Source organism: Myxocyprinus asiaticus, chromosome 2 (genome assembly GCF_019703515.2).
Source record: "Myxocyprinus asiaticus isolate MX2 ecotype Aquarium Trade chromosome 2, UBuf_Myxa_2, whole genome shotgun sequence".
Lineage (NCBI taxonomy): Eukaryota > Metazoa > Chordata > Actinopteri > Cypriniformes > Catostomidae > Myxocyprinus > Myxocyprinus asiaticus.
Genome location: NC_059345.1, coordinates 31,871,242 through 31,897,434, shown reverse-complemented (window position 1 = coordinate 31,897,434; position 26,193 = coordinate 31,871,242). Strand labels below are relative to the sequence as shown.

General features: G+C 37.2%; 2 protein-coding genes across 2 annotated transcripts in view; both read left to right on the top strand.

Moving 5' to 3' along the window:
- Positions 1-3,021, top strand: part of LOC127451260 (immunoglobulin superfamily DCC subclass member 4-like) — a 125,769-nt gene extending 122,748 nt beyond the window's left edge. Inside the window, exon 20 of the mRNA XM_051715806.1 lies at positions 1,594-3,021. Coding sequence (XP_051571766.1) covers positions 1,594-2,145 — 552 coding nt within the window. The 3' untranslated portion in view covers positions 2,146-3,021. The remainder of the gene's footprint in view (positions 1-1,593) is intronic.
- Positions 3,022-9,704: 6,683 nt separating this feature from the next.
- Positions 9,705-26,193, top strand: part of LOC127456655 (immunoglobulin superfamily DCC subclass member 3-like) — a 112,653-nt gene continuing 96,164 nt past the window's right edge. Inside the window, exons 1-2 of the mRNA XM_051725088.1 lie at positions 9,705-9,849; positions 22,677-22,982. Of these exons, the coding sequence (XP_051581048.1) occupies positions 9,786-9,849; positions 22,677-22,982 (370 nt within the window). The 5' untranslated portion in view covers positions 9,705-9,785. The remainder of the gene's footprint in view (positions 9,850-22,676; positions 22,983-26,193) is intronic.

Here is a 26,193-nt window from a genome sequence, read left to right as displayed (position 1 = left end):
GTATTAACATGGTGCTCCCAGGTAATGGTACATTTCCAAAAAACATGGTAATATCATGGTACTTTTTTAAGTGTTTTCATGTAGGCTAATAACTGTTTTGATACTCTTTTGGTTAGAAAATGTCTTTACCTGCAGAAGTCGCTCACAAGCTGCACACATATTGAACTTTAATAAAGACTTTCTTCATCACTGGCAAATGACAGGATGCATTTGCAGGTTTGGTTTCTATTGATTGTAAATCCACTGCAAGTAGCATTATCTTTACTTTCCTTGTTTTAAAATATTACATGAGCTTGTTGACAAGTGAGAGCATGCACCAAATGATTCATCAGCATGAGCGCAAGCATTCTGATTCATTCAGATTGAATCGCGAACCGATTCAGACCGCTTTCCTATCACTTTTCCTATTCATTGTAAAGAACCGACTCAAATGAGCGATTAATTTGTGATCGGACATTTTTAGTTCTGATTCAAAACTGCCATCAGTAAACACCGGGCACAAGGCAAGATGTAGCGGTGTTACGTTTGTCAATGCTACGCTGCTACCTTGCCAAAAATATAGCTTTGCAACTAAAAAACTATTTGATTAAAAAACTAGCGAAGCTACAGTCTCTCTACTCAGAAATGTAGTTAAGCTAATAGCTTCGCTATTTGTAGCTACTGCCCATCACTGACTGCCAACCATGTTAAAATAAAATTATACATTATAAATTCTGAATCTATGTACTGATTACCATTGTCCCATGTCTGCCAAACATGTTGAGTGGTCTAAACATCATCTGCAGCCTGAAACTGAACTTTTGATAAGAAGTTTGGATTGAATGCACTTGGCTTCATAGGAAAGCTATAGGTTGCTCCCTTGCTCCCTATTTAGTGATTGACGTAACCTCCAATGTGCTGTTTGTCTGCACTGGTCTCAGAACAGTTTGAAATGCACCTTATTTTCATCCAAACTCCATATAATGCCTCTGAAAGTAAAATTTTTCAGCTTTTGGATGAACCCATTGATTCTCAATGTCATAATGCACAGTGAATATAGGATTTCTAAGGAAAAAATGTGCTAAAGTACATATTAGTGTACATTGTGTTTAGCAGTGTGGCGCTTTGCGATAAATCACTCAAATTTAAAAAATGGCTCTAATCTTTTGACGTGAACAGGTTTCAATGTAAAAACTTAATTAGGTTTCTAACAAGATGTAGTTTTGTTGGCTATTCTGCCAAAAACAAACTCCGCTGTGATCGGCGCCATGTTGTTTTGTAACATTACTCCGTATGTTGAAAGTTTAACCCTTTACTGACAGCACAGAGTCTTCTTAACTGAGATCATTTGGTTTAAATGAATTTAAATTATGCATTGCATATAGCGAAGCCAAAATACAAAGTCCACGCATGTGTACTCGGGGGTCGCACGAGGTTAAGCTTTAAAGTGATGTACTATCAACTGTTATTGTATGGAAATCAGTGATTGTGACATCTTTTTGTGTTCCACAGAAGAAAGGCTTGTGAAAATTTACTGGAACCTCATTAAGAATGATTAGTGTTTTGAGTTCTTTTAAATTTGTTTCCCTCTGATGTTGTGTACACTATTTGCAGAGCGGGCATGTGGAGAGGCTGTATTCCCTCAGCAAGAACCAGGTGGAGGCTGAAGTCATCGTGCATTCACAGCTATCCAATAAGACAGTTGACCCGGGTCCACAAAGTGACATGGAGCTCTGTCTCGAGTCTCCATCTTCCCAGCTCCCTTCTCCTGGAGAGGAGGTGACTCCATTTTCCCCTTGCAAACAGCACGCCACGCCCCCTCCACCCTGTCCCCTAAGGGAGAACAACCTTGAAACTCAATCTCCATCTCCAACCCCCAGCACTCACATCTCTGAGGTACTGTCCAATCACAATGGACCATTAGAGAGTGGGCTCAGTCAGCCAACAGTGGGCAGTGCCAAAAACCAAGAAGTGGGGCTTACTAATGGTTTCCACTCACCCAAACCCCTTCGGTTGAAGGCAGAATCTCTGGAGAATGGGGCCCACAGACTGTGCCCCGCAGGAAAGGTTCTGTCCACACCAGGTCTCGCCCCTTCCCCCTCATCCTTTGCCAGCTCTGGCCTTGTCCATTCTACCTCAGGGGCACATAGCTACCTGTACCCCTAAGCTGGAAGTAAGAGAAGTGGGAAAAAACAGTGTTTCCCACATTCTGGGACAGCTAAGGAGAAAAACGAGCCAACTTCAACAGCACCTCCCTGCTGTAGAAGTCTCGTAGCCACGCATGCCTCCTCTCTTGGCTCGGATTTATTGCAACCTCTTTGGTTCCATTATTTTATATGGATGTATATATAGAATATTTTTTATAGCACTTAGTATCCATGGATATACACACTTTTATCCCTCATTGTGTGCATATACAGTATGTTTACATGCACACATGAAGTCAGAGTGTTTATACTCTGATGTGAAGCTAAAGGATCCTGAGGCCAGCACCAGTGAGAATGCAACCCTTGAAAAAAACTCATTCATGGGTGAATGTAATTGATTGATCCGAGATTAGTGCTATCAGTGCCAGCAGGTGTAGACTCATGCTGTCAGAGAGAACCCATAACCCTGCCACAAAGTACCAGCTCCTGCTATCTCAGGGTCACCACACACACACACACACACACACACACACACACAGAGACAGTCCTGTACTTTAGAAATGGTTCTTCCTCTTTAACTTGATCAGATAGATAGGTATATCTCCACATACACACACACACCTGAATAGAATACAAATAAAAACACACATTCCCTGACTGGAGCTTAGTGTCTCAGGAGTCTAAAATTTAAGGTGCATTTATTACGGCCTGTATATACAGTATATATGTACTGTATGATTACTGTATTGAATACATGTAGATAAACGTGACAAAATGAAGAAAAAAAAATTGTGAAGAAAAAACACATAAGGAACACTAAGAGTCCATGAACATTTTTTATAATTTCAACTCTGTGGAAGGAGCCCTGAGTGTACTTGTAAAGACATAACACTAATTCATGCTCCAAGTTTTTTCTCAGTCAACAACACTACCTCATTTCCTTACAGGATCGTTTGTTTCTGTGTGATTTTATGAGTATCATTAAGAAGGCAACTTCTCAAATCTGGTTTTTGAACCATCTAATTCTTAGCCTTTGATAATAGCAGAATCTACTGCCTTTCTCACTCTCTGTGTCTGTATTCTTGTGTAATGGTTACTGAAACCTTTATGTATGATTATTAGTCTATGAGCAAGCATGTAGTCATCGGCTTGTACAGTCCTCAATATCTTTGCTATGAGGGGAAAAAACTTGTTCATTTCGACACAACAGTTTGGCAATATACCCTTCAAGTGATGGTATTTAAACATGATGGAAGACTAATCACATGGTTTAACCGAAGTATAGGTCTCTGCAGAACAATAATGGGTGTTTCCCAATCTGTGGCCATTTTCAAACTGGGATGGGTGTTTTTCAGCTATCCAATGAAAAAGGGAATTTCAATGTAGTAGGCAAATCGTGTAAAGTGGTTAAAATGCCCACCCGGTTTGAAAACGCCCACTGATTGAGAAACACCCATTTTTGTTCTGCAGAGACACAAGTCTCATTTAACCTGAGACCTCAAGGATTGTGTCCATAAGATCTACCTGTTGAAATGCCAGTCATCTCTTTTTCTCAGGGAGCTCTTTGCAGGGAGTCTGAGAAGAACATTTTCAGTCAAACTAGGAAATAGCCTCCATCTCTCAGACAGGTCTCTTCTCATTCGTTATTATTTTTCCTTCGGCCTTGTGTCTGTCACCTTATTGGGTTCATATGGATTAACCTTTGTTCTCCATGCAAACTCATATTTGTACAGTATTGCTGCTGAGAGCAGGATCCGTATCCATTGCGCTTCCTTTTTATGCATTTTTAACACTTATTTAAAGTAGTTTATTTTAAGTAAACATTTGCGTATTTGTCTTTTTATGATAATATTGTTATATTATAAAAGGTTTAAAGGAATATTCCGTGTTCAATACAAGTTGCGCTCAATGACAGCATTTGTGGCATAATGTTGATTACCACAAAAAATTATTCCTTTTCTTTATAAAATCAAAAATTGAGGTTACAGTGAGACACTTACAGTTGAGTTGAATATGGCCAATTTTTGGAATGTTTAAAGGCAGAAATGTGAAGTTTATTATTGTATAAAATGTTTATGAAGGCACATTAATTCTTCTGTTACAATGCCTGTATTATTTGAGCTGTAAAATTGTTTAAATCATCGTTTATGTGGTCGTTTTAGGGTTTATGGCGTTATGTTGTCATGGCAACAAAGTTGTAAAATTGGATATAACTTTACACAGAAAAGGTTAGTAAACGACTTTATCACACTAAAATCATGTTAATGTGCATATTGTTACGTCTTGTGGCTATACTTTTTAAACACTGAATATTGAAACATTTATGGATTGGCCCCATTCACTTCCATTGCAAGTCCCTCGCTGTAACCCAGATTTTTGCTGTTTTTAAGAAAAGGAGAGAATATTTTAAATTCATTTTTGTGGTAATTACTGTAACATTATGCCAAAAATGCTGTTGATTAAGCTTAACTTGTATTGAACGCAGAATGTTCCTTTAAAAAAGCAAACATCGAAAAAACAAACACAAAGGCTCAAACTCTTGCCGCCATATTACATTAGGTCATTGAAAGGACTGCCCATGATGCCAAAACAACACTCACTGGCAGTTCAGTCTTGTCAGTCTCAGTCATTGCCAACGTTTAGCTGACTGTCTTTGATATTACTCCTATTTCAGCTCAATAGTGCTTTGTGCTAGAGCAAGACTAGATTCTTTTCAAGATGGTCTTTTAAACATTCCAGTTTTTGTATGTACAGCAGGCCAAACTCAGGGCGGTTTATGTAGGAAATTAAGATGAATGTTTGAATTACTTCACCTACTTTTTTAGCACCATAACTCATTATAGTGAAGTGGCCAGTCAACAACTTATCCTTGCTCTGTAGAACTTATAGTTTCAAAGACATAAGGCCATTGTATATATTCAGTACTTTAGAGTCCCTGCTTTTTACTGAGATTTGAACATACATGTTCATTAAACTTCCTACTAGTTCAGAATGTTTGTAGTAGTTAATGCCTTAAAAGTGGTTATAGTTTATATGGTTTAAATGTTCATGTATACAGTTACATTGCCACAAAAATGATTCTTGACATGTACAGTATACATGTTTGTGTTGTAGTCAAAATGGCCATTATTACCTTATAGTCTTATGCCAGGTACATGCAAAATAACATCAGATTTTTGTGTTCACCATAAACTACCTTCAGCATTAGGAATGTGTGGGGAAAATTCATTGATCTCTATTTTTACTTCTGTCTGAAAATAAGGAAATTGTGTTATGCCAAGGTTATCAGACATTTTCACTGTTTATGTCTTGTCACTATCAGATATGCATTTGTTTTCATAAACAGCATACCCTCTTCAGGATAAGTTATAATTCAGCATTGCCCATAAAGATTCAGTTGTTCTGATCCTGTTTGGCAGCTGTGTTTTTTTTATTTTTATTTTTTTTACTTTAACTGGATGAGCTGATTGTCTTTTCTTACCTCACGTTGAAGCTCTGCTTCAGGCAGGTTTCTGCTCTACTCTATTCAGGAGGTCAATGTCAGAGTGTGGAAACTACAGGGATGTCACAATAGGTCTGTAGGTTCCCTTGTTGAGCCATACCTCTCAAAACAGACACATGATTATATAGGTCTGTCTTTATAATGTGCGTATAATCAGTGCTGATTGCTCAGGTTCCCTGTCTTTGATTAAAAACTTTGGAGGAACATGCAAGCTTACTCTAATGTAAGGTGAGTTGGTGCATATAAAACCTCATCTGTCCTCCTGGAAAATAAAGGCTTTAATGATAGGGAAAAGCAACAACAAATAGAAACACTGATGGACAGGCATGCTTTTCGTTTGAAATCAATCTTATGCCTGTTTTCCCTTTGGTGCTTTGTGGTGTCCCAGGCTGGTGATGTGAGAATTCATCCTGTTTTTCTACCTTTTCACAATCAGCAGACCTGTGCTTTTCTGATATTCTCAGCACACATACTGTGGACACTTTGTGTAACACCAGCAACAGTATGGTCTTTGACGTCTCTGTCATTAAATGCGAGAGACACAACATCGGTCTCAATACACACGAAACAATATTAAGCCAGTTTTATTATAGCATGTGTTAATATGTGATTTTTTTCTTTTTTTATCCTCAAGGCATCTTTGTAACAGACTAAAGACTGTAAAGGATTGATAGAAGTGTTTACCATTAAATTTTTGGTTCACATTTTGGACGTTATAGAAGATGTGCTCCAATTTAAAGCCACTTAAACAATTATACACTACAGAGATTTGTATATCTAGTTCCTACATTGTGACATATTTGACCGCTCTGGTGAGTCTCTCACAGAATTTAAGAATTCTTTATTTTACTCACTTAAACTGGATTTAATGCTTTTAACTGGAACAATTGTCCCCTCTGAATTATTGATGCAATGAAATTACAAATTTAGGTACTCAATCATACTTATACTTGAACTGTGAAGGGTGGAGTCTCATTTCATGGAGGATATTATATTATATTGGACTAAGTAAATAAATATCTGAATAAAAAAAAAAAAAAAAAAATGAAGCATACCAAGCAAGAGCAAGTCTTGTCATTTTATAAATTATTGCTTCGAAGCATAGAAATACTGCCTATTTATTATTTTACAACAAATTGTGCACCTTCATGGACAGACACTGTAAAGACACAAAATTTCCCATTTTTTTATTGGTAAAAGTTGCAGAGATAAAACATTTAATATAACACTGAATATTATTAATAAGGGGAAGATTGTTGGTAGACACTTGAAATAGTCGGAGGATATCATGTCAATGTCAGCTCTAGAAATAAACTACAGTAAGGTAACTAGCTGGCTTCACGAAAACATACAGTAGAGCCTGAAAAACAAACAAAAATTAGGTGCTTTAACCTTCAAATGTTGACTGACAACATGAGGTCAAACTAATTATTAAATTAGCTTTCTTAAAGGAATGTTCCGGTTACAATACAAGTTAAACTCAGTTGACAGCATTTGTAGCATAATGTTTATTTCCAAGAAAATGTATTTCGACTCGTCCATCCTTTTCTTTAAAAAAAAAAAAGAAGCAAAAATAAGGTGAGGCACTAACAATCGAAGTGAATGGGGCCAATTTTTCTACCTTAAAATACTCACTTTTTCAAAAGTATAGCCACTAGATGTTTAAAACTCTGGTTTGATGTTGCTGTGTTGTAGCAATAAAGATCAAAACATAAAACTGAAATGCATACATTTGTAAAAATACAAGCAGAATTGACCCTCAGCTAAAACCACGCCCCGAAACATCGATTGTAGGGCTGTTCGATTCCAGAAATTTGGGAATCGACTCCGATTCTGATTCCTGGTTTTTGATTGAATCGATTCCAAGAGTCGATTCCAGACTCATTTTTTCGATTCTTTTTCGATTCCGAAAAAATAAAATAAAAGAAATAATATCTTATTATAAACAGCTCACTACAAAGCGTTCTTTGCACTATTTTATAATAGCATGAACAACATTTACTATTAATAAATCAGGGCCTATATGCACATAAGCACGATGCTTCAATCCCATGAGACAAATTTGAGGGAAGTTTGAGTTGATGAGAGGGAAGTTTGAGTTGATGAGGCTGTATTTCGAAGAACTACCGCATATAATCTTAAAAGCACCATTTAACCTACATTGAAGTTGTCTATTATCTCTCATGAGTTTTGTTTAGAAAGAGGTTTTTATTATAATGTACAGTAATTGTCCACTACCGCTTGTACGCCTGAATAAAATGTCCAAACAATACACTTCAGTTTTATTAAAAATCCAGCTTGTTGTACTGGTTTATTTCAAACAATATAAAAAAATACAGATTTTATAATGTGCATTTACTTTTTTATTTGATTTCATAAAATAATTTTAATGTAAAATTGTGTAAAATGTATAGGCGAACTAAAAAATATTATATATGCAAAAGGTTTTAAAACCCTGTAAAAATAAGCGCTAGATTCTTGTTTTTATAAGTGCAGCGCATTGATCATTTAAACATTAACATACCGATTTATTGATGTGAACTGGGCCGCTAACTGAACTCTGTCATCTGCTTGTTGCAGACTTGTGTTGTAACATCGGGAAAGTTGTTATTGTATGCCAATTTACTGTCACAAATTTGGCAGGTCGATTAAAAGTTCAATCCAAAGTAAAATACCGGTAGACTGTACAGGTCTGGAAAGCAGATATGTTGAAGAGCTTGTGTGATTGCTTTAAACAGATCAACAAACGGAGCGGATCTACAGATGCTGACGGACTACAAATGACTCAGAGTCAGGTTGAAGATCATTAAGATGCAGTCATGTTATAATCTTTTTGTAAATTGTATTCGTGCTGTTAGACTTCTGAAATGTGTGGTACAGTGGTTGAGGAAATAAATACAGTCCGAAAATATCAACCGGTTTCCCCGAAAGGAATCGACTCCAGCTCTGGAATCGATTCCAACGTTTCGAGTCGATTCTTGATTCCCAACGCCTCGGAATCGATTCTTTTTGGAATAATACCAATAATTAAATGCAGAGCTTAAAAAAAGCTATTTTAAAATTGATCTTAAAATATTACATGTTTGGTGATTAAAATTAGTACAATGAAATGTAATATAAATTAAAGGTCATAATTATGGCATTGTATGATTTTAATTGTTGAACTGACAGTTCTCTCAAAAATGGGATTGGTGCCTCAAATGCTTTAAAAAAAAAAATGTAATAGGACACAAAGGTGTAGGCTGCCCTATTCGTGGAAAATGCCAGAAATACTTTTATGTGATATGCAGCCTAAAAAAGTGTCGATGAAGCAACACAGCTGGCATTCTTACTGTATGCTGAGCAGCTCCCACCAATAGATGTCAGTCTTTCATCGGTGTTGCTGTTACGTAGTTTGAAATATAGCAAAACCTGCTAATATGATTTAATTTTCAAATAGTTTTTTTTTTTTTAACCTCGTGATGCTAAATTAACATAAATTAATCTCTCCTTAAGATACGGAATGCAACTATGCTTTTTTCATTTACAGTAATATATATATATATATATATATATATATATATATATATATATATATATATATATATATATATATATTGTAAGTTTGATTGATCGCATCAGTGGGCTGTTTATAAACGCATCAAATGTGTTCGTTCTTGACAGGATTTGTTCAGCCGTTTGTTAGGTTACCTCTTTGTTAAACGATTTTAAAAATATATTCCCTAATATAGGCTATATATATATATATATATATATATATATATATATATATATATATATATATATATATGAGCAGACAGTAAGCACATATCTTCTAGCTCTCCTCTGTTTGGAGATCGGTCGGGCCTTTTGTTCTTTGAGAGAGAGAGAGAGAGAGAGAGAGAGAGAGAGAGAGAGAGAGAGAGAGAGAGAGAGAGAGAGAGAGGTAGCAGCTGTGTGAGCGCAGAAAGGTGGATGAGCGCGTGTGCTGCATGGTCGAGAGGAGAGAGCACAAGATGCTGCTGACACATTCCTGAAAGATGTGTAAAATGGCGTAAGCATATAGAAGTCCAGAGAGCTACCGTCTACTGTAGTTTGGATATAGAAGAGTTGATCACTGTTTGCCCATCCGCCTTACCTTCTCGTTTTGGGTCTCGTCTAATTTTCAATGTGATTAAATGGCTACCGGACGGCGCCGCCAGGCTCCATGCTTTCTCGGAATACTCCTCGTCGCTTTTGTCGGTAAGTGTGTGATTTCTCCCCGAGAACCTCACGGAACCGGTAGAGCTAGCTGGATCAAAGCTGGCGTCGCGACTGACCGTGAACTTGGCCGCAGCATTGACCGCATGCATTCAGCTTCAGCGATGTTTCTTTTTGTGGTTGTAGTAGGGTCTGTGTTTTAAGATGTAGAGACTAGAGTGGGTGTGTTGCGTTGCCTAGATGTTAAATACGGAAGAATGAACTGATTTTATGGATGATAAATTTCACGCACTTGCTGGCGCGATATTACTGTTTAACATACTGAAATATATATATATATATATTAGAGTTTCATGGGAAATGTACTTGGAATACAAACATGTTACCACGTGTGGTGCACGTCGTACGTAAAATACGCCTATGAAATAATCACATTTCTTTTAAAAGTAACTTGTCTTTGAACAATAATGAACTAGACTCTTAACATATTCTTGCTGTTTAGTGAATATTGAATGTAATTTATGATATTTAATAAATTCAAACGAATCTGTAGTCAGTCAAGATATGAGTTTGCTTTGATCATGTAGAAGTGCTACAGTATATACACACTTTAATTATATAAAGGTTACTATATATGATAGTATGATTAAATGTGATAGTAATATACAGGTATATCATATTACACACACACACACACACTGGGGGTCAAAAGTTTGGAATAATGTACAGATTTTGCTCTTATGGAAAGAAATTGGTACTTTTATTCACCAAAGTGGCATTCAACTGATCACAATGTATAGTCAGGACATTAATAATGTGAAAAATTACTATTACAATTTGATTTTCTTTTTTTTTTTTTAAACGACTTCAAAGAGTTCTCATCAAAAAATCCATGTGCAGCAATGACAGCTTTGCAGATCCTTGGCATTCTAGCTGTCAGTTTGTCCAGATACTCACTGACATTTCACCCTACACTTCCTGTAGCACTTGCCATAGATGTGACTGTCTTGTTGAGCACTTCTCATATACCTTATAGTCTAGCTGATCCCACAAAAGCTCAATGGGGTTAAGATCCATAACACTCTTTTCCAATTATCTGTTGTCCAATGTCTGTTTCTTTGCCCACTCTAACTTTTTCTTTGTTTCAAAAGTGTCTTTTTCTTTGCAATTCTTCCCATAAGGCCCGCACCCCTGAGTCTTCTCTTTACTGTTGTACATGAAACTGGTGTTGAGCGGGTAGAATTCAATGAAGCTGTCAGTTGAGGACATGTGAGGCATCTATTTCTCAAACTAGAGACTCTTAGTTGCATCTAGTCCTTCCACATCTCTTTCTGTCCTTGTTAGAGCCAGTTGTCCTTTGTCTTTGAAGACTGTAGTGTACACCTTTGTATGAAATCTTCAGATTTTTGGTAATTTCAAGCATTGTATAGCCTTCATTCCTCAAAACAATGATTGACTGATGAGTTTCTAAAGAAAGCTGTTTCTTTTTTGCCATTTTTGACCTAATATTGACCATAAGACATGCCAGTCTATTGCATACTGTGGCAACTCAAAAACAAACACAAAGACAATGTTAAGCTTCATTTAATGAACCAAATAGCTTTCAACTGTGTTTGATATAATGGCAAGTGATTTTCTAGTACCAAATTAGCAATTTATCATGATTACTCAAGGATAAGGTGTTGGAGTGAAGGCTGCTGGAAATGGGGCCTGTCTAGATTTGATCAGAAATTACTTTTTTCAAATAGTGATGGTGCTGTTTTTACATCAGTAATGTCCTGACTATACTTTGTGATCAGTTGAATGACACTTTGGTGAATTAAAGTAACGATTTCCTTCCGAAACAGCAAAATCTGTACATTATTCCAAACTTCTGGCCGCCAGTGTATATATGTGTGTGTGTGTGTGTGTGTGTGTATATATACATACATACATACAGTGTATACTGTACACGATATATGATTATATCAGTCTATATATAACACTTTGAATGTACAGTATATATACATGAATGATACATTTGTATTCGTATCGGTGTGTGTGCTTTGACACCAGGCCCAGTTCCAGATCAAAATCGCTGAGGGTGCTTCTGAAAATAGTGGGGGTGCTCTGTATAAAGTGGAGATGTATCATAATTACACATTTTTAATAGATTAAATCATGTTTAAATGCTACTTAAACAATGTAAAGAAAAGTTAGTTTTTTTTAATGTACAAAACATTTATTGCTTCGGGGGTTTATTCCCCCATGATCTGTCGCTGAAAATGACAGCAAAATTCTGCGCCTGCAGATTAGGACATACTGTTTGCAAAAACATACACGTTTATAAATTTTGATGCAGCATTTTGAACATTCACAAAATGCAAGGATTTTTGTGTGTTTGCTGGTATTCAAGAAAATCTGCTTGCCAATTTACAGTATTAGACTTGCATATTCAATTGAGCAGGGGTGTGCAATTATTTTGGTACTGTGGCCACATCAGCCGTTAAGTAGAAAATGGAACAGAGAAGATAAAAAGTTCGGCATAGTTATATCTTTTAAGTCCAGACATGCACTCAATGAATGCACAGCTTTCTGAAGTGTATACTGATGGAACCATTCTGCGATTGCTTGAAGTTTTGCTGCTATACTTTCTATCATGTGTTAGTAAAACTGAATAAAGGCTGAATAAATTTATTAATTGATTATTTTACCATACTTCAATGCAATGGTAATTTAGTATTCAATTTAACACTCTCTGGTTTAGGAGTCTGGTTTAAAAGTAAAATAAAATATTCGAAAAAGAGATTCCAAAAGCTTATTTTAATGTTGGCCACAAAGTGGACCCATTTACTTGTTATATTCTCAGAACATTATCAACCTGTTTACACGCTCATGCGTCATGATGTGGGTCTTTTCAATGTTTGGCACCCCATTCAGCACACCACTGAATAAAACAGGCTGCATGACACTGATAAATGATTACTGCCAGAGTAACATTCACATACAGGTGTGAGGGACTTCAGCATTTTACAAATAACACAAAGAATAAATATATTCCTCTCTCACTTGGTTTTACTCGCATGTCCCCTGCATGCACAATTGAGCGCTAAGTTGTTGTTTGTTTTTTGCAGAGAGAAAGCACGTGCACTCGCATGTATGGTTGCCAGATTGCATAAATTAAGTATGACATAAGACAAAATATTTCCGATTTGTGCAAGTATAAATCTCTGATTTGTGTGTTGCATATATTATCTGACAACCCTGAGCATAATAAAAGCTTGTGGATGAGCGAAAGGTCCAAAAGCCAGATAAATGCTATGATAAATCGTGATAAATCGACCTGCGGGCAGTAGTTTGCCCTGGTCTGCAATTGAGCGTGCTCTAATGGCACTTTTCCACTGCACGTTACAGTTCGACTCGACTCTGCTTGCTTTACTTTTCTGAGCTTACTTTTCCACTGCAGTTTAGTGCAGCCTCAGCATGGGTGGGATTATAGGCTGATCGTCATAGTTGCGTCGCCCCATCCAGCTCTTGTTGGATCCTCTCCTGGATCCTCTTGGCTACTAACGAGAGGAACGTCTGCACCTCGTTTATTGATCATGCCGTGGTTTTTGCGCACAGTCGTTTCTTTTTACAAATTCGAAAGTCGCGTGAACAAATGATACTGCTATTGCTGTTGCTAACTTTAAACTAGCAGGTTGATGTCCCGTGTCGCAAATCCAGTGACGCTGGTAGTGACGATTCTCTCTGACCAATCAGTGATCTGCAGGGTTTTGACATCACATTTAGTATCAGCTCGGCTCGCTTGGAACCTCGACCGAGGACATGTCTATTGGTCTATTAACATTTACATTTCCAGATCAGGTTTCCACAACGTGCTGTTCTTTTTTAGGTGTTAGGGCTTCAAGTCATAACTTCAAAGGGAAGATGCTAAATATATATTTCAAGACCTTTCCAGGATTATGTCTTTAACTGCTGTTGCACTCTTAAGTGCAAAAATATTTCCTAAAATACACAGGAGCTCCTCTGGTTCCCACTCAGCCCACTGCTGAGCAGAATGTGTCTATTATCTGTCAGAGACAGCAGGGGCTTCCATCGACTGTCTCCTTTTATCATTTCTCCATTGTCGAAAATAAGTGAGGAAAGAACTGAAGGCTGCTTTTTGCCTTGAAGATTGCATGTCAAGGCTGTCCTTCTCTCCTTCAAATATCCCTAGTTTCTTTGTTCCTGCGATTGTCAGTTTGTGTATGTGAGTGCGTGGCCTGTTTTCATGGGGTGTTGGGCAGCATTTAGATGCAAACTTATATGAGCAGGCATCTATGTAATCAGGATCTTGCTTAGTATTCACAGAGCTCATTTCACTTTGATCGTCATAAGCCAACCACGTACACGTGGAGGTCATGTGTTAGAATTATTGGCTTATACTGGAGTTTTCTTTATCAAGAAGAGGATTCTTATCATCTTTGGGTGCCATTGCAGAGCTGTCAGTCAGGAAAGCACTTTGTGAGAGGAAGAAAGATTGAGTTAGAATAGCATGAATTAGGTTGTCAAATTAGTCTTTTGTTATCTCCCCAGAGGGAGTTGTGGAATATATTTTCTCTTTTTCATTTTTTGGGTACAACAGGAGGTATGAATCTAATGCATTTTGTCCAGATGTTTTTAAAGAGCACCTATTATGGTTTTTCAAGTATTACATTTCATGTAGTGTGTTATATAGCTGTTTGTGAATGTAAAAAAAAAAGTCTGCAAAGTTTCAAAAATCAAAGTGCACGACAAAAGGAGTTATTGACTCCCAAAAGAAAGAACCGATTCTGAACACCTGAAACGAGTCGTTAGTAATTCCAGACTTACTTCCTGTACTAACTGCATAATTTGGTAACAAAAAACCCGCCTCTGGTCTTCACTGGCTGTTCGCGAACAGCTTTGACCTGCCCTCAAACACTACACTAAGCGGTAGACCAATCATAACAGACTGGGACATCTGACCAATCAGAGCAGAGTAGGCTCTCCGAAAGGAGGAGTTTAGAATGAATCCTTTAGAACGGATCATTGAACGAGTCGTTTTTGACACTTTGACACTAGGTAATGCTGCAATTTAAATTATGAGCAAATTAAAGTGTTTTTTGACCTTGGATACATGTTAATCTATTGTATGAGACCTTTAAAACAAAATTAGGCATGTTTAAAAATCATAATAGGTGCTCTTTAAGTAGATGGATTTGTATTGCTAGTCTGTACACACTCGTTGTTCTTTGCAGTAATGCACTATTGGGCAGAAAGTGTTTTCAAATCTGTTTATTTGTACCACTGTTGTCCTGAAAGCCCAATGCAGTCATACTCTAAAAGAAAAAGCCATTTATGGAAAAGAATATACATCATTTACACTAATTATTACAACAACTTCTCAACATTTAGCTTTTCCGAGCAGAAAGTGTGTAAAGGGCCAAAAATTTAATGCTGTATGTATTTGAGATGTAAAATACACTTAATTTCAGTTACAGTTTGTTTTTAGTTAATTGTGTATAAGAAAGAGTTTCATATAACTTTAGCATAAATATTTCACCTGTGTGACTCTAGGTTACCAGATAAAGTTGGAGGAAAAGAAGTTCACTTATTATGAACACATTTTTATGTAGAGGTGAAGACAACACCATCGCAGCCACAGGCTGTGTGCATGTAAAGTTCAAACAGCAGGCTACGAATAATTTATATTGTTGGATGCCTGTGAATATTTTGAAAAATATACGGTGTATAAACATATGTCCCTGACTGTACGAATTAATGCTCTCAGTGTGCATTGACTCAGCGATAATAACTTTAATTGAAAAATTACTCACATATCAAGCAGCTGGTCCAGTATTAAAACTGTGACTGTAAAAACAATCTGCTCCAATTTCAGAATGCTGATGGTAGGTTTTAAGGTCACCCTATAAAGAGTGACTTTTCCTTTTCCCCTCAGCTGCCTCAGTCTAAAGAGTTCTTTCTGTAAATCTTGACAAAAGAAAGGGGCTGAGAGCAGCCGTCACTCTGACAGCATGTTTCAGTGCTTTGTCACAGGAAGTCAAAACAAGACTTGCAGTGTGCTGAGGGCTGTCACACCAAAAGCCTGTGAAGAGTTTAGGAGATGCAGAAATGAGGAGTGGAGAAGGATTTGGTATTTGAATTGAGCAGGTGAGTACAGGGAGACCTTGTTTACTGGAAGAAGGCTCTTTAAAGAATTTATAGAGAGTGGTGATAAGGAGGAGGGGCCGGGGCCCCTGGACATTTTGTTTGTTTCACACCAAGTCACTATATGGGGCCTGCTAAACCAATGATATTTAGAGTAAGATGCGTTTGACTGTTGAAAGTAGAATTATACTTTACTAATGAAACTCAATGGTTTGTGTGTGCTTTAATTCACTCAGTGACGGGCGTGATATTTCATGAAATCAAGATCAGAAAGAACTGAAGATGGCATTTAACTCAGAGCTGGTGTTTTGATTAAGTTATCATCACATTTATACCACGAAACAAATGCGTTGAATTTACATGATTTAATCATGTACATCGGTTCCGCATGAATCAGTTAGATCACCAGATTTTTTCCCCTTGGTTTAGCTTATTCATTCTTCATCTGAAAACATAAGTTGTTCATGTAATTTCAATATAATGGAATAAAGTTACTTTTAAATGACCCAATTAAGTAGCCTCAGTGTGATTTTTATATGTGTCCCTAACATGATTCATTTCCTCAGTTTTACATAATATATTTTTGTCACATTACTGATTTAGGCTTGTTACGTTCCTGTGTGTCATTCAGCGCTGTCTCTGGCTTTCGTTATTCTGTTACCTTCCAGACATCTCCCGTTGGTTGTTTCTGTTGGAGTCCCCTCTGACGTCATCATCTCCTCCACCAATTGCCATAGACCGCCGACTTTCAAACCCCACCAAATCCCATTTGCGCAAGCTCCGGCTGTCCGTTCGTTGTTGCAAAGAAATCAATCCATTCTTTTTTGTTTGATATTGTATGTTCTCTGTCCTGTTTCTATTATCCCTTTTCGTTATTATTTGTTATATAGTTTCGTTATTTTTGTTACATTGGGGAAAGTGGACAGGTAAGAAGGTCACGTGACTTACATTGTGCACGCATGCAGGTTTTTGCAACTGTTTAGACACATTAGGTTAGGAGTGAGTGCCACCCGCTGTACGTTTTGTGTTTGGCTAGAAAGAGTAGTTTAGGCAGGGCATCTTGAGCGCTAGAGATCTTTTCTTTTACTCTTTTGTTTTCTAGCCAGTTCGTTTGGCACCACTTGCGTCCTGGTGAAATAAACACAACAGGTGCAACAACAGCAATGGTTTTTATTCACTTTCACACAAATCATGGGTGAAACGGCAGATTATCAGTTCATGAAAACTTTTTGTCTCACACAATGCTATCTAATGACATCAGAACACTTACTGTAGTGCATGACTTGTAATGTGAAACATTTTAACGTTTGCATTATATAACTAACTACATTTACTGTACAAGTTCGTTCAAGTGCGATCAAATTGTGCCATAGCTCAACTGGTACTGTAGATTGTTGCACTTGTGATGGAAAGGACTGAGGTACGAGTCCTGAAGAACATGCAAGTTGACACGAGTGTCGAAAATTTCATAGATGCATCACAAAATTATGTGGTTGCTCCAGCAATTGCATCACATTTGCTTTTTATTACACTATTGGTTAGGTTTAAGGTTTAGAGCAGGGAGGTAGGTTTGCTTTGTTTAGAACTCTATATGTACGTAGCATTAATTTTCAAAACCTCATCTATTTGGGAGAACTTTTAACTCCATTTTAGCACCACACAGTGGACATGTCACCTCGGAACGTGATGAATATAATGAACCACATAATATAATTTTGCAAAGCTGTTGCCACAGTCACGTAATTTTCATGATGATGGCTGATAGTTTGTTGCGCTTCTGTCTGTAGATGAAAATCATGAATGGCTTGTTCCTGGCACAAACCTACTACTACATGGCTTTTGAAGACTAGCCTATATCATGGTTCTTAGTCATCTTTTTTGGAGCTTGACAGTGCTGGGTACTGAACAGCTTCAACATTCTGCTAAATATTTTGTTTTATATTTCTTTGGAAAAAAAATCAAATGGATTTCAAATGACATGAGGATAAGTAGATGACAATTTTTATTTTTGTGTGAACCATACTTAAAATGTCTCATTTTGTTTCTTATAGCTAATAAACGTTGGCTTCTGGGGGGTGGAGAGAACGTATTTGAAGCTGATGAGATGTGGCATGTTGTTTTGGGTGTCACTGGTAAACCCATGTGTGAGCACCACTCAAAAGCACTGTGTGTGAGTCTGCCTGGTGGGCTTCAGGACCCACGCTGAGCTAATCGTAAACTCCAGTGTGCTCTAGCCCTGCTTAAACCTTAAACACCCTTTGAAAGAGGAGTCACTGTAATCAGTCTGTGCTGGGTTAATGTGACTGCTGCTGTGTACTTTTTTTTTGTTTTTTATTTTTTTACATTTTGGCTGGTTTTTTCTTTCTATTGTTCCTTCTAAGGATGCGCTGATGTTTATTGGCCAATTATTGACCAAATTGAAACCATCGGCATTTAGGTTATAAGCATGAAAACGCAGATATGAAAATGTATGGTTTATTTATAATTAATTAGTAACACACTTTTTGTAAAAACTCAGTGAATTCAAATGCACAATTCAGAAATAATGATTGCCTCAATATGTAGAAGGGTTGGCACTCCTATGTACATGTAATATTACATTTTATAATTTTTTTTGTTCTCACGTTAATGCGGAAAAAACACCATACACGGACCTGACAGTTGTGAAAGCTGTCAGAAGTTTACATACACTTTTTTTAACCACTCCACAGATTTAATATTAGCAATCTATATTTTTGGCAAGTCATTTAAGACATCTACTTTGTGCATAACACGTGTAATTTTTCCAACAATTGTTTACAGACAGATTATTTACTTTTAATTGACTATATCACAATTCCAGTGGGTCAGAAGTTTACATACACTAAGTTAACTGTGCCTTAAAGCAGCTTGGAAAATTCCAGAAAATGATGTCAAGCCTTTAGACAATTAGCCAATTAGCTTCTGATAGGAGGTGTACTGAATTGGAGGTGTACCTGTGGATGTATTTTAAGGACTACCTTCAAACTCTGTGCCTCTTTGCTTGACATCATGGGAAAATCAAAAGAAATCAGCCAAGACCTCAGAAAAAAAAGTGGACCTCCACAATTCTGGTTCTTCCTTGGGAGCAAGGAATAAAAACCATTGCTGTTGTTGCACCTGTTGTGTTTATTTCACCAGGACGCAAGTGGTGCCAAACGAACTGGCTAGAAAACAAAAGAGTAAAAGAAAAGATCTCTAGCGCTCAAGATGCCCTGCCTAAACTACTCTTTCTAGCCAAGAAAGCTGAAATAATTCAAGACATTTTACATTTTTAAAATAAAGTAGTGATCCTAACTGACCTAAGACAGGGAATGTTTTCTACGATGAAATGTCAGGAATTGTGAAAAACTGAGTTTAAATGTATTTGGCTAAGGTGTATGTAAATGTCTGACTTCAGCTGTACCTATAGGCTACATGATGAGGGAAACTATCAAATGCTTTGGAACCAGCAGATTTTGACTTCTAAGACATCGGTATGATATCCATTAATGTTGCATGATTGAATGAATTAAGATTGAAATTGCAATATTTACTTGCGTGATTACTAAACCATAAAAGGCTACGTTTTGAAATAGTCTGCTTTCAGCTCTTCAGTCAGGGCTTCTATCAGCGCTGTATGAGCAAGCGGCACCTCTAGCGGTCTGGATAGCATACTCCACTATACAGTATTCTACTTCTGTATAATACAGAATTTCAAAGGGGGTTTTGTTCATTTTGTTAAAAGTTTGTTTTTTCCATGATATGGTTGACATTTCCATGGAATTGCCCAAAATATGCATAGTGTGAATTTGTAATGTTCTATAAAATACAGTTCATTCATGTAAAATGTAAGTTCTGTTGTTTTGAACTGCAAAAACAGAAGTGCATATATATATATTTATTTTTCTTTCTTCTTCTGTTTATCTTTCATTGTTGCTCTCTTTAAGATTTTGTGTTCAACAGTTCCAATCCATGTTCAGTGGAAATTATTTTTATACATTTTTGAAAGTACATTTTTAAAGCATAATTCCTAAGTAAAACTGATCTGATGACAAAATTAAATAAGTGACAAAATATCAGTTTCGGTATCGTCCTATATATATATATATTTTTTTTTTTTTTTTGTTGGTTAAAATGGGTATTAGTATTGGCCAACAAATGTCTTATCGATGCATCACTATTTAATTTCTTTTTCTCTCCTCTCTGCTTCTTTTTTGCTTTCCTTCACGTCCTGCTGAACGTTATTTAACTTTTGATGGATATCTAATCAATAACTGCATAGGCTTACTGCTGCGGAGGTGGTCTCTCTTTCTCTCCTGCTTAGCTGAGAGCTTGGCTGAGCATATATGGTTGATATAAAAGCACAGGGAAACAAAGTGAAGGGGAAAAAATAGATAAATGTAGATGCAAACAAAAGTGAGTGGAATCCAGGCCATACAGAGGAAAAACAATCTTCAAATTTGGATGATTTAAGAGGTGATGCTTATAATGTAGTCGGGGAAGTCTGCTTTTTGGGATGGTGCCAATGGAAAGGCCTGGGTTTGGTGCAAGCTTTAGAAATTGGATAAACCTTATCTCCTATCTGCTAAAAGGAAATCAATGGAAATTGGCCCAAAGTTGTTCACAACATATTATTATTATTATTATTATTATTTATTTATTTATTTATTTTTTACAATTTCACAAAATAATATCACTATATATTACAAAGATTTATATGCTTAATTGAACCTATTGGACAGAATGTATTATTACTTGTATCACAACAATGTACAAAAATTTAAATATATGTAAAAGGTCTGGCCTTTAAATAAGAAAATAAACCTCTTATAAGTCTATAACAGAAAAAAATGTAGAGGCACTATGTATGACTAGGCAGCGAGCATTTGCATGCTCTTTATTTTGCATCTGCTTCTACATTAAGCTTCAAGAGGTTTAAAAGGTTTAAACCCAGAGGTGGCAAATCAAGCACCATGGCATCACATCTTATATGATATATTAATACATTAATTATTGTACTTTTGGAAATTCCAAACTCCAGCACAGACTGATTTTAACTAAAGAAAAGTCAACCTACTGTTTCAGATTTCACTGCAAGAACCCAGTGAGCTCTTTAAAGTGGCTCTACAGAGGTGTGTGATCCTGAGAATGAGTTGATGCTGCAGTAAATCCTAGAGAGGAGTCAGGGAAGAAAACTGTTTCTTAATGAAAAAGGGGAATTGACTAAGGTGTGGGTTTCTTGCTTCAGAAATGGACTAGTACAAAAGAGTGATTTGTATAGCAGTGAGATTTTAAACCTGCAGAGAAGCCCCTCAGCCCACTTAACATAAAGAGAGGCTGTTTTTTGTCTTTCTCCTCTCCCTCTTCATTTATTTGTCATGTGATCTGCAAGGACGAGTGAGACAGTGCATTCCAGGGCTGCACCTAAAGGGGGGTATATTTTGAGGCTGGAATTTCAACGATGATGCCAGAGTTGGTTTTTAGCTGCCCCTTTGTGCCCCCCACCCACCCTCACCTGCTTAACTTCAGATAGATTCCTGAGCCGCAGGCAGAGGCTTCTGCTGCTTAGCCCATCAGTGACTGAAACTCGATACCTCCAATGCTGAGGCACAGAAGAGTCCACTAAGCTCCCCTTTTAATGCACTAATACGGGGCAGCCTGCTTGCTTCCCCTATTTATTGTCCTTCCCTCATTGGCATGGGTGTCAGTGGACTGCTAGAGGACATTGTAATTAAAAGGGAACATTTAGTGAGATGTATTGCTGTGTAAAGTTCATCATGTGTATCTGGTGTGTGAGGTTTTTTTAATTTGGTGCTTTGATCCTTGCTTAATGCAAACTTCAGTTTTACTCTATTTACATTGTCATTTAGCAGATGCTTTTATCCAAAGCGACTTGCATATGAGGAACACAGCAAGCAATTTGTCATACAAAAGTCAACAATATCTGCAGTATCACGCTGCCAAGTTCTCAGAGTAACTGCAGTAGTATGGAAGCTAGCGCTGAAGAAAGAAACAGACAAGAGTTTTTAATTTATTTTATTTTTTATTAAATAGCAAGAGAAATTAGTGTGGATTAGTTAAGTGCTTGTGGAACAGATGTGTTTCTAAAACATTGAGATGCTTTTAGCAGATTGTGTGGAGGTTGGAAGCTCATTCCACCAGAGAGGTACAGAGAAAGTGAATGATCGTGAAATGGACTTTGTGCCTCTTTGCAACAGGACTCTCTTCATTGTTACTCTAGATATGATGTTCCACTCTGTTTACATTTGTTACTGTGGTATCTGTACATACTGTACCTCTGCTCTAATAGTGCAGGAGTGCAGTTGAACCCAGAGATACTTCAGGAGTTTTTTCAGGTCAAAAAATGTGAAAGTGGTATTTTAGTTTACTGTTTACAGTTATTTAGATTCTTGTGAGGTAAAATTACACATTCTCATTGTCAGCTGTCTACCTTCAAACAAATCAATGAATTGTATTCAATTTGTCTAAAATCATCGAGACAGTCAAGATTTTCTACTACTGACTAGTCTAGAAAGAAAGTGTGACTTCATGGTTTTCAGTTTGACCATCAATCAAATTAAAACTGGAATATAAAATTTACTGCACTGAGCCATTTCTCCAAGTTGTGTCATTTACTTTTCTGTGCCAGTGATGGATATATCAACCAGAGCAATTAAATTGGTTGATTTTAAATTGTGTGTGTACTTGTGCCTCCACAGGTATGATATCTGGAGGTGAGCTGTCATTCACCCTGGAGCCCAGTGACATCATCGCAGTTCAGGAACAACCTCTGATGCTGCACTGTCAGGTGGAGGGGATTCCACCAATCACCACACAGTGGAGGCGCAATGGACAGCTTATTTTGGAGGACCAAAACTACGTCATGTTCACTAATGGCTCGCTTCTGATTGCTCACTTCCAGAAGACCAAGTCTGATGGCTCATCTGATGAGGGAGACTATGAGTGCATGGCCCAGAACTTCTTTGGGCTTGTCTTGAGCCGCAAAGCCAGAGTGCAGGCTGCTAGTAAGTATCACTTCAGTCATAGAAAAGAGTTCACAATCTATACACCCATTTATTTTTAAGAGCTTTTTTATGGCAAATTCTTGAAAAGAAGACATGGCTTTATGTCCTAACCACACAATAAGATTCCTTCGACAAGTAATCTGTCTATCCACACTAGACTTGACATAAGACCATGATATTCATACACTAAAGTGATTATAAATGACAATAAAATCTGAAATCAGAACAGTCGGACAAAACAGTCTGTTTATTGAACATAAATAATTTTCTCATTGAAGCTACGGATGGGCATGCACTTTCTTTTTCTGTCCAGCAGATATTGGTGCTGTTAGATTATCTCAACGAGCTCAAGTGAGTTTGATAGAAACCACTGCCAACTGATTTAAAGATTGCGTAGGGTTATCCACTGAGAGCGCAGTGTTACAGTGCGGTGTGGTGTAGACTCAGGCTACATTAACTTTGGATGAACTGAACATGAGGGACACAGGGGGCTGGGACAGGCCATTTGATATATGGACAATGGGCTCCTTCTATTTCTGAAGATGAATTGGCTTGTTGGATCCAGTCTGCCTTTTGTGCGCTGCTGTGGCGCTCCTGGTTGTGCTTGTGATGTGATTTATAGTACTAAATCTCTGGCTCTTGTATTTAACTTAACTATTAAACCCTGCCATGCTGTGCTCTTTTCGCATGGCTTTTGTCGATGTCACAGTAATCTGGAGTGCTGTTGTTCGCCCACTTGCTGGTCACAGGCACCAAGGCTAAATTTGCTTTTCTAGTCGTCCATACCCACTGTGGCCCCGTATGAATCGAGCCTTGTTGCCGTCCGATGCTGCAACGTTGTTACTGTATTGTGCATATGATTGGATTTTCATAAACTCAGCATGTGTTTATGGCAGCTTAAGATGACTTATTATCATTTGTTCGCTCTCATGTTGTCTAAAATGCGTTTGATCTTTTGATACAAATGCTGGCTAAATATAAAGCGCATAAGAAGAAAGAAAAACAGAAGGGCCTTATGGAGGGTTCTTTATGTTCTCTTTAGCGGTTAGTGGGAGGTAGTTGTGTTGCCGTGGCTGTAAATAGCAGCCTAGAGGAGAACAGAGTTGGTCATTAAATGCATGTCAGGCGAGTGTTAATTTGAAAGCACACGGCAGTGTTAATGTGAACGTGTGTTTTTGTGCTCAGGGCTCCAGACTGTGACCATTTTTCCCACCGGTGCGACAATTTTTTCACGGGTCGCACCGGTGCAGCTACGGAGTTGGTCAACTTTCTCTTTCTGATTAAGCGCTGCCATTTTCTGTTGCATATGACCATTTTCTATTGCGTATGAGAAAATGGCATTATAAACAGCGCTGTGAGAACAACTGAGAAGCAGTGCGAGTCACGGAACACATTTGAATTCGGCACAGAATTTTCTGTTGCAAAACCTCCATGAAAACCTCAATGTCTCGTTGAGTAAACTAGTTTAAAACAATATTAAACGGCCCCGATATTCTAAATAGCATTGAAGAGATGAACAGGAGAAAACACTGAAATTAATGCATAATTGGGAAGACTTTTCAATCAGCATCACCTATTATTACAAAAATTTACCATGAATCAACTATAGTAACAGTAACTGTATTAACTATATTATTTAGGCAGAAATATATTCACATTAAATATTTTCAGATTATTAATATAGTTCTATTTAATATACTGTTAGACATAAAGGGAGTCAGGGAATATAATACATTTTTTATACAACTATGGCAGTTTCAAAATGTTTATATTTTTAGTTATTGTTTTTAAATGTGTTTAGGATACTATTTTTCATTACAAAAATGCCATTCATTGTTTTTATAGAAATCATATTACATTTAACCATGGTTGTGAAGATCCATGCTTTGTTTTATGGTCTTATTAGAAATACCACTGTTAAAACTGAATACTTGGGTACAACTATGGTAATTATTTTTCATAAGGAAATGGAATCAAGGGCTTTAAAGCCTGGACCTTTGTGAATTATGAACAAAACTACTTTTCTTCTGTGTAAAATCTGTTTTCTTCTAATGCTCTCTGATTGTAGAACTATGTAACTGATTTTGTTTGCCTTCAGAAATTCCAAGAAATGACTGAACTTTTATCAATAAGAGCAGTCAATAACAGAGTCAGAATAATTTTGCCATACTGTATATACACTGCCTGGCCCAAAAAAAAAGTTGCATACTCTAATAATTTGTTGGACTGCCATTAGCTTGGTTTACGGTGCGCATTCGTCATGGCATTGTTTTGACAACCTTATGCAATGTCACAACATTTATTTCCATCCAGAGTTGCATTAATTTTTGGCCGAGATCTTGTATTGATGACGGGAATGTCTAACCACTCCGTAAAGTCTTCTCCAGCACATCCCAAAGACTTTCAATTGGGTTAAGGTCAGGACTCTGTGGTGGCCAATTCATGTGTGAAAAGATTCCTCATGCTCCCTGAAACACTCTTTCACAATTTGAGCCTGATGAATCTTGGCATTGTCTTCCTGGAATATGCCCTTGCCTTCAGGGAAGAAAAAAATCCATTGATGAAATAACCTGGTCATTCAGTACATTCAGGTAGTTAGCTGACTTAATCTTATTGCTGAGCCTACACCTGACCAATTGAAGCAACCTCAGATCATAACACTGCCTCCAGACGCTTGTACAGTGGGCACTATGCATGACGGGTGCATCGCTTCATGCGCTTCCCTTCTTACCCTCGCTTGCCCATCGCTTTGGAATAGGGTAAATGTGGACTCATCAGACCACATTACCTTTTTCCATTGCTCCATAGTCCAATTTTTAGGCTCCCTAGCAAATTGAAGTTTTTTCCAATTACCTTCACTAACAAGTGGCTTTCTTGTGACAACACAGCTGTTTAGTCCCAATCCTGTAAGTTCTCGTCACATTGTGGAAATACTCTTACTTAACTTTTTAACTTTATAGATATTATAGAAAACATTTTATATTACTGTTGTTAAAGGAATAGTTAATCTAAAAATGTAAATTCTCTCACTATTCACTTACCCTGATGCTATCCCAGATGTGTATGACTGTATTTCTTCAGCAGAATACAAATTTTAGATTTAGATTTTAGAAGCGGATAGAGCCCTGTCATGTCCTTACAATAGAAGTACACGGGTGTCAGCACTTTGACAGTCCAAAAGTAAAATTTAGGCAGCATAAAAATAATCCAT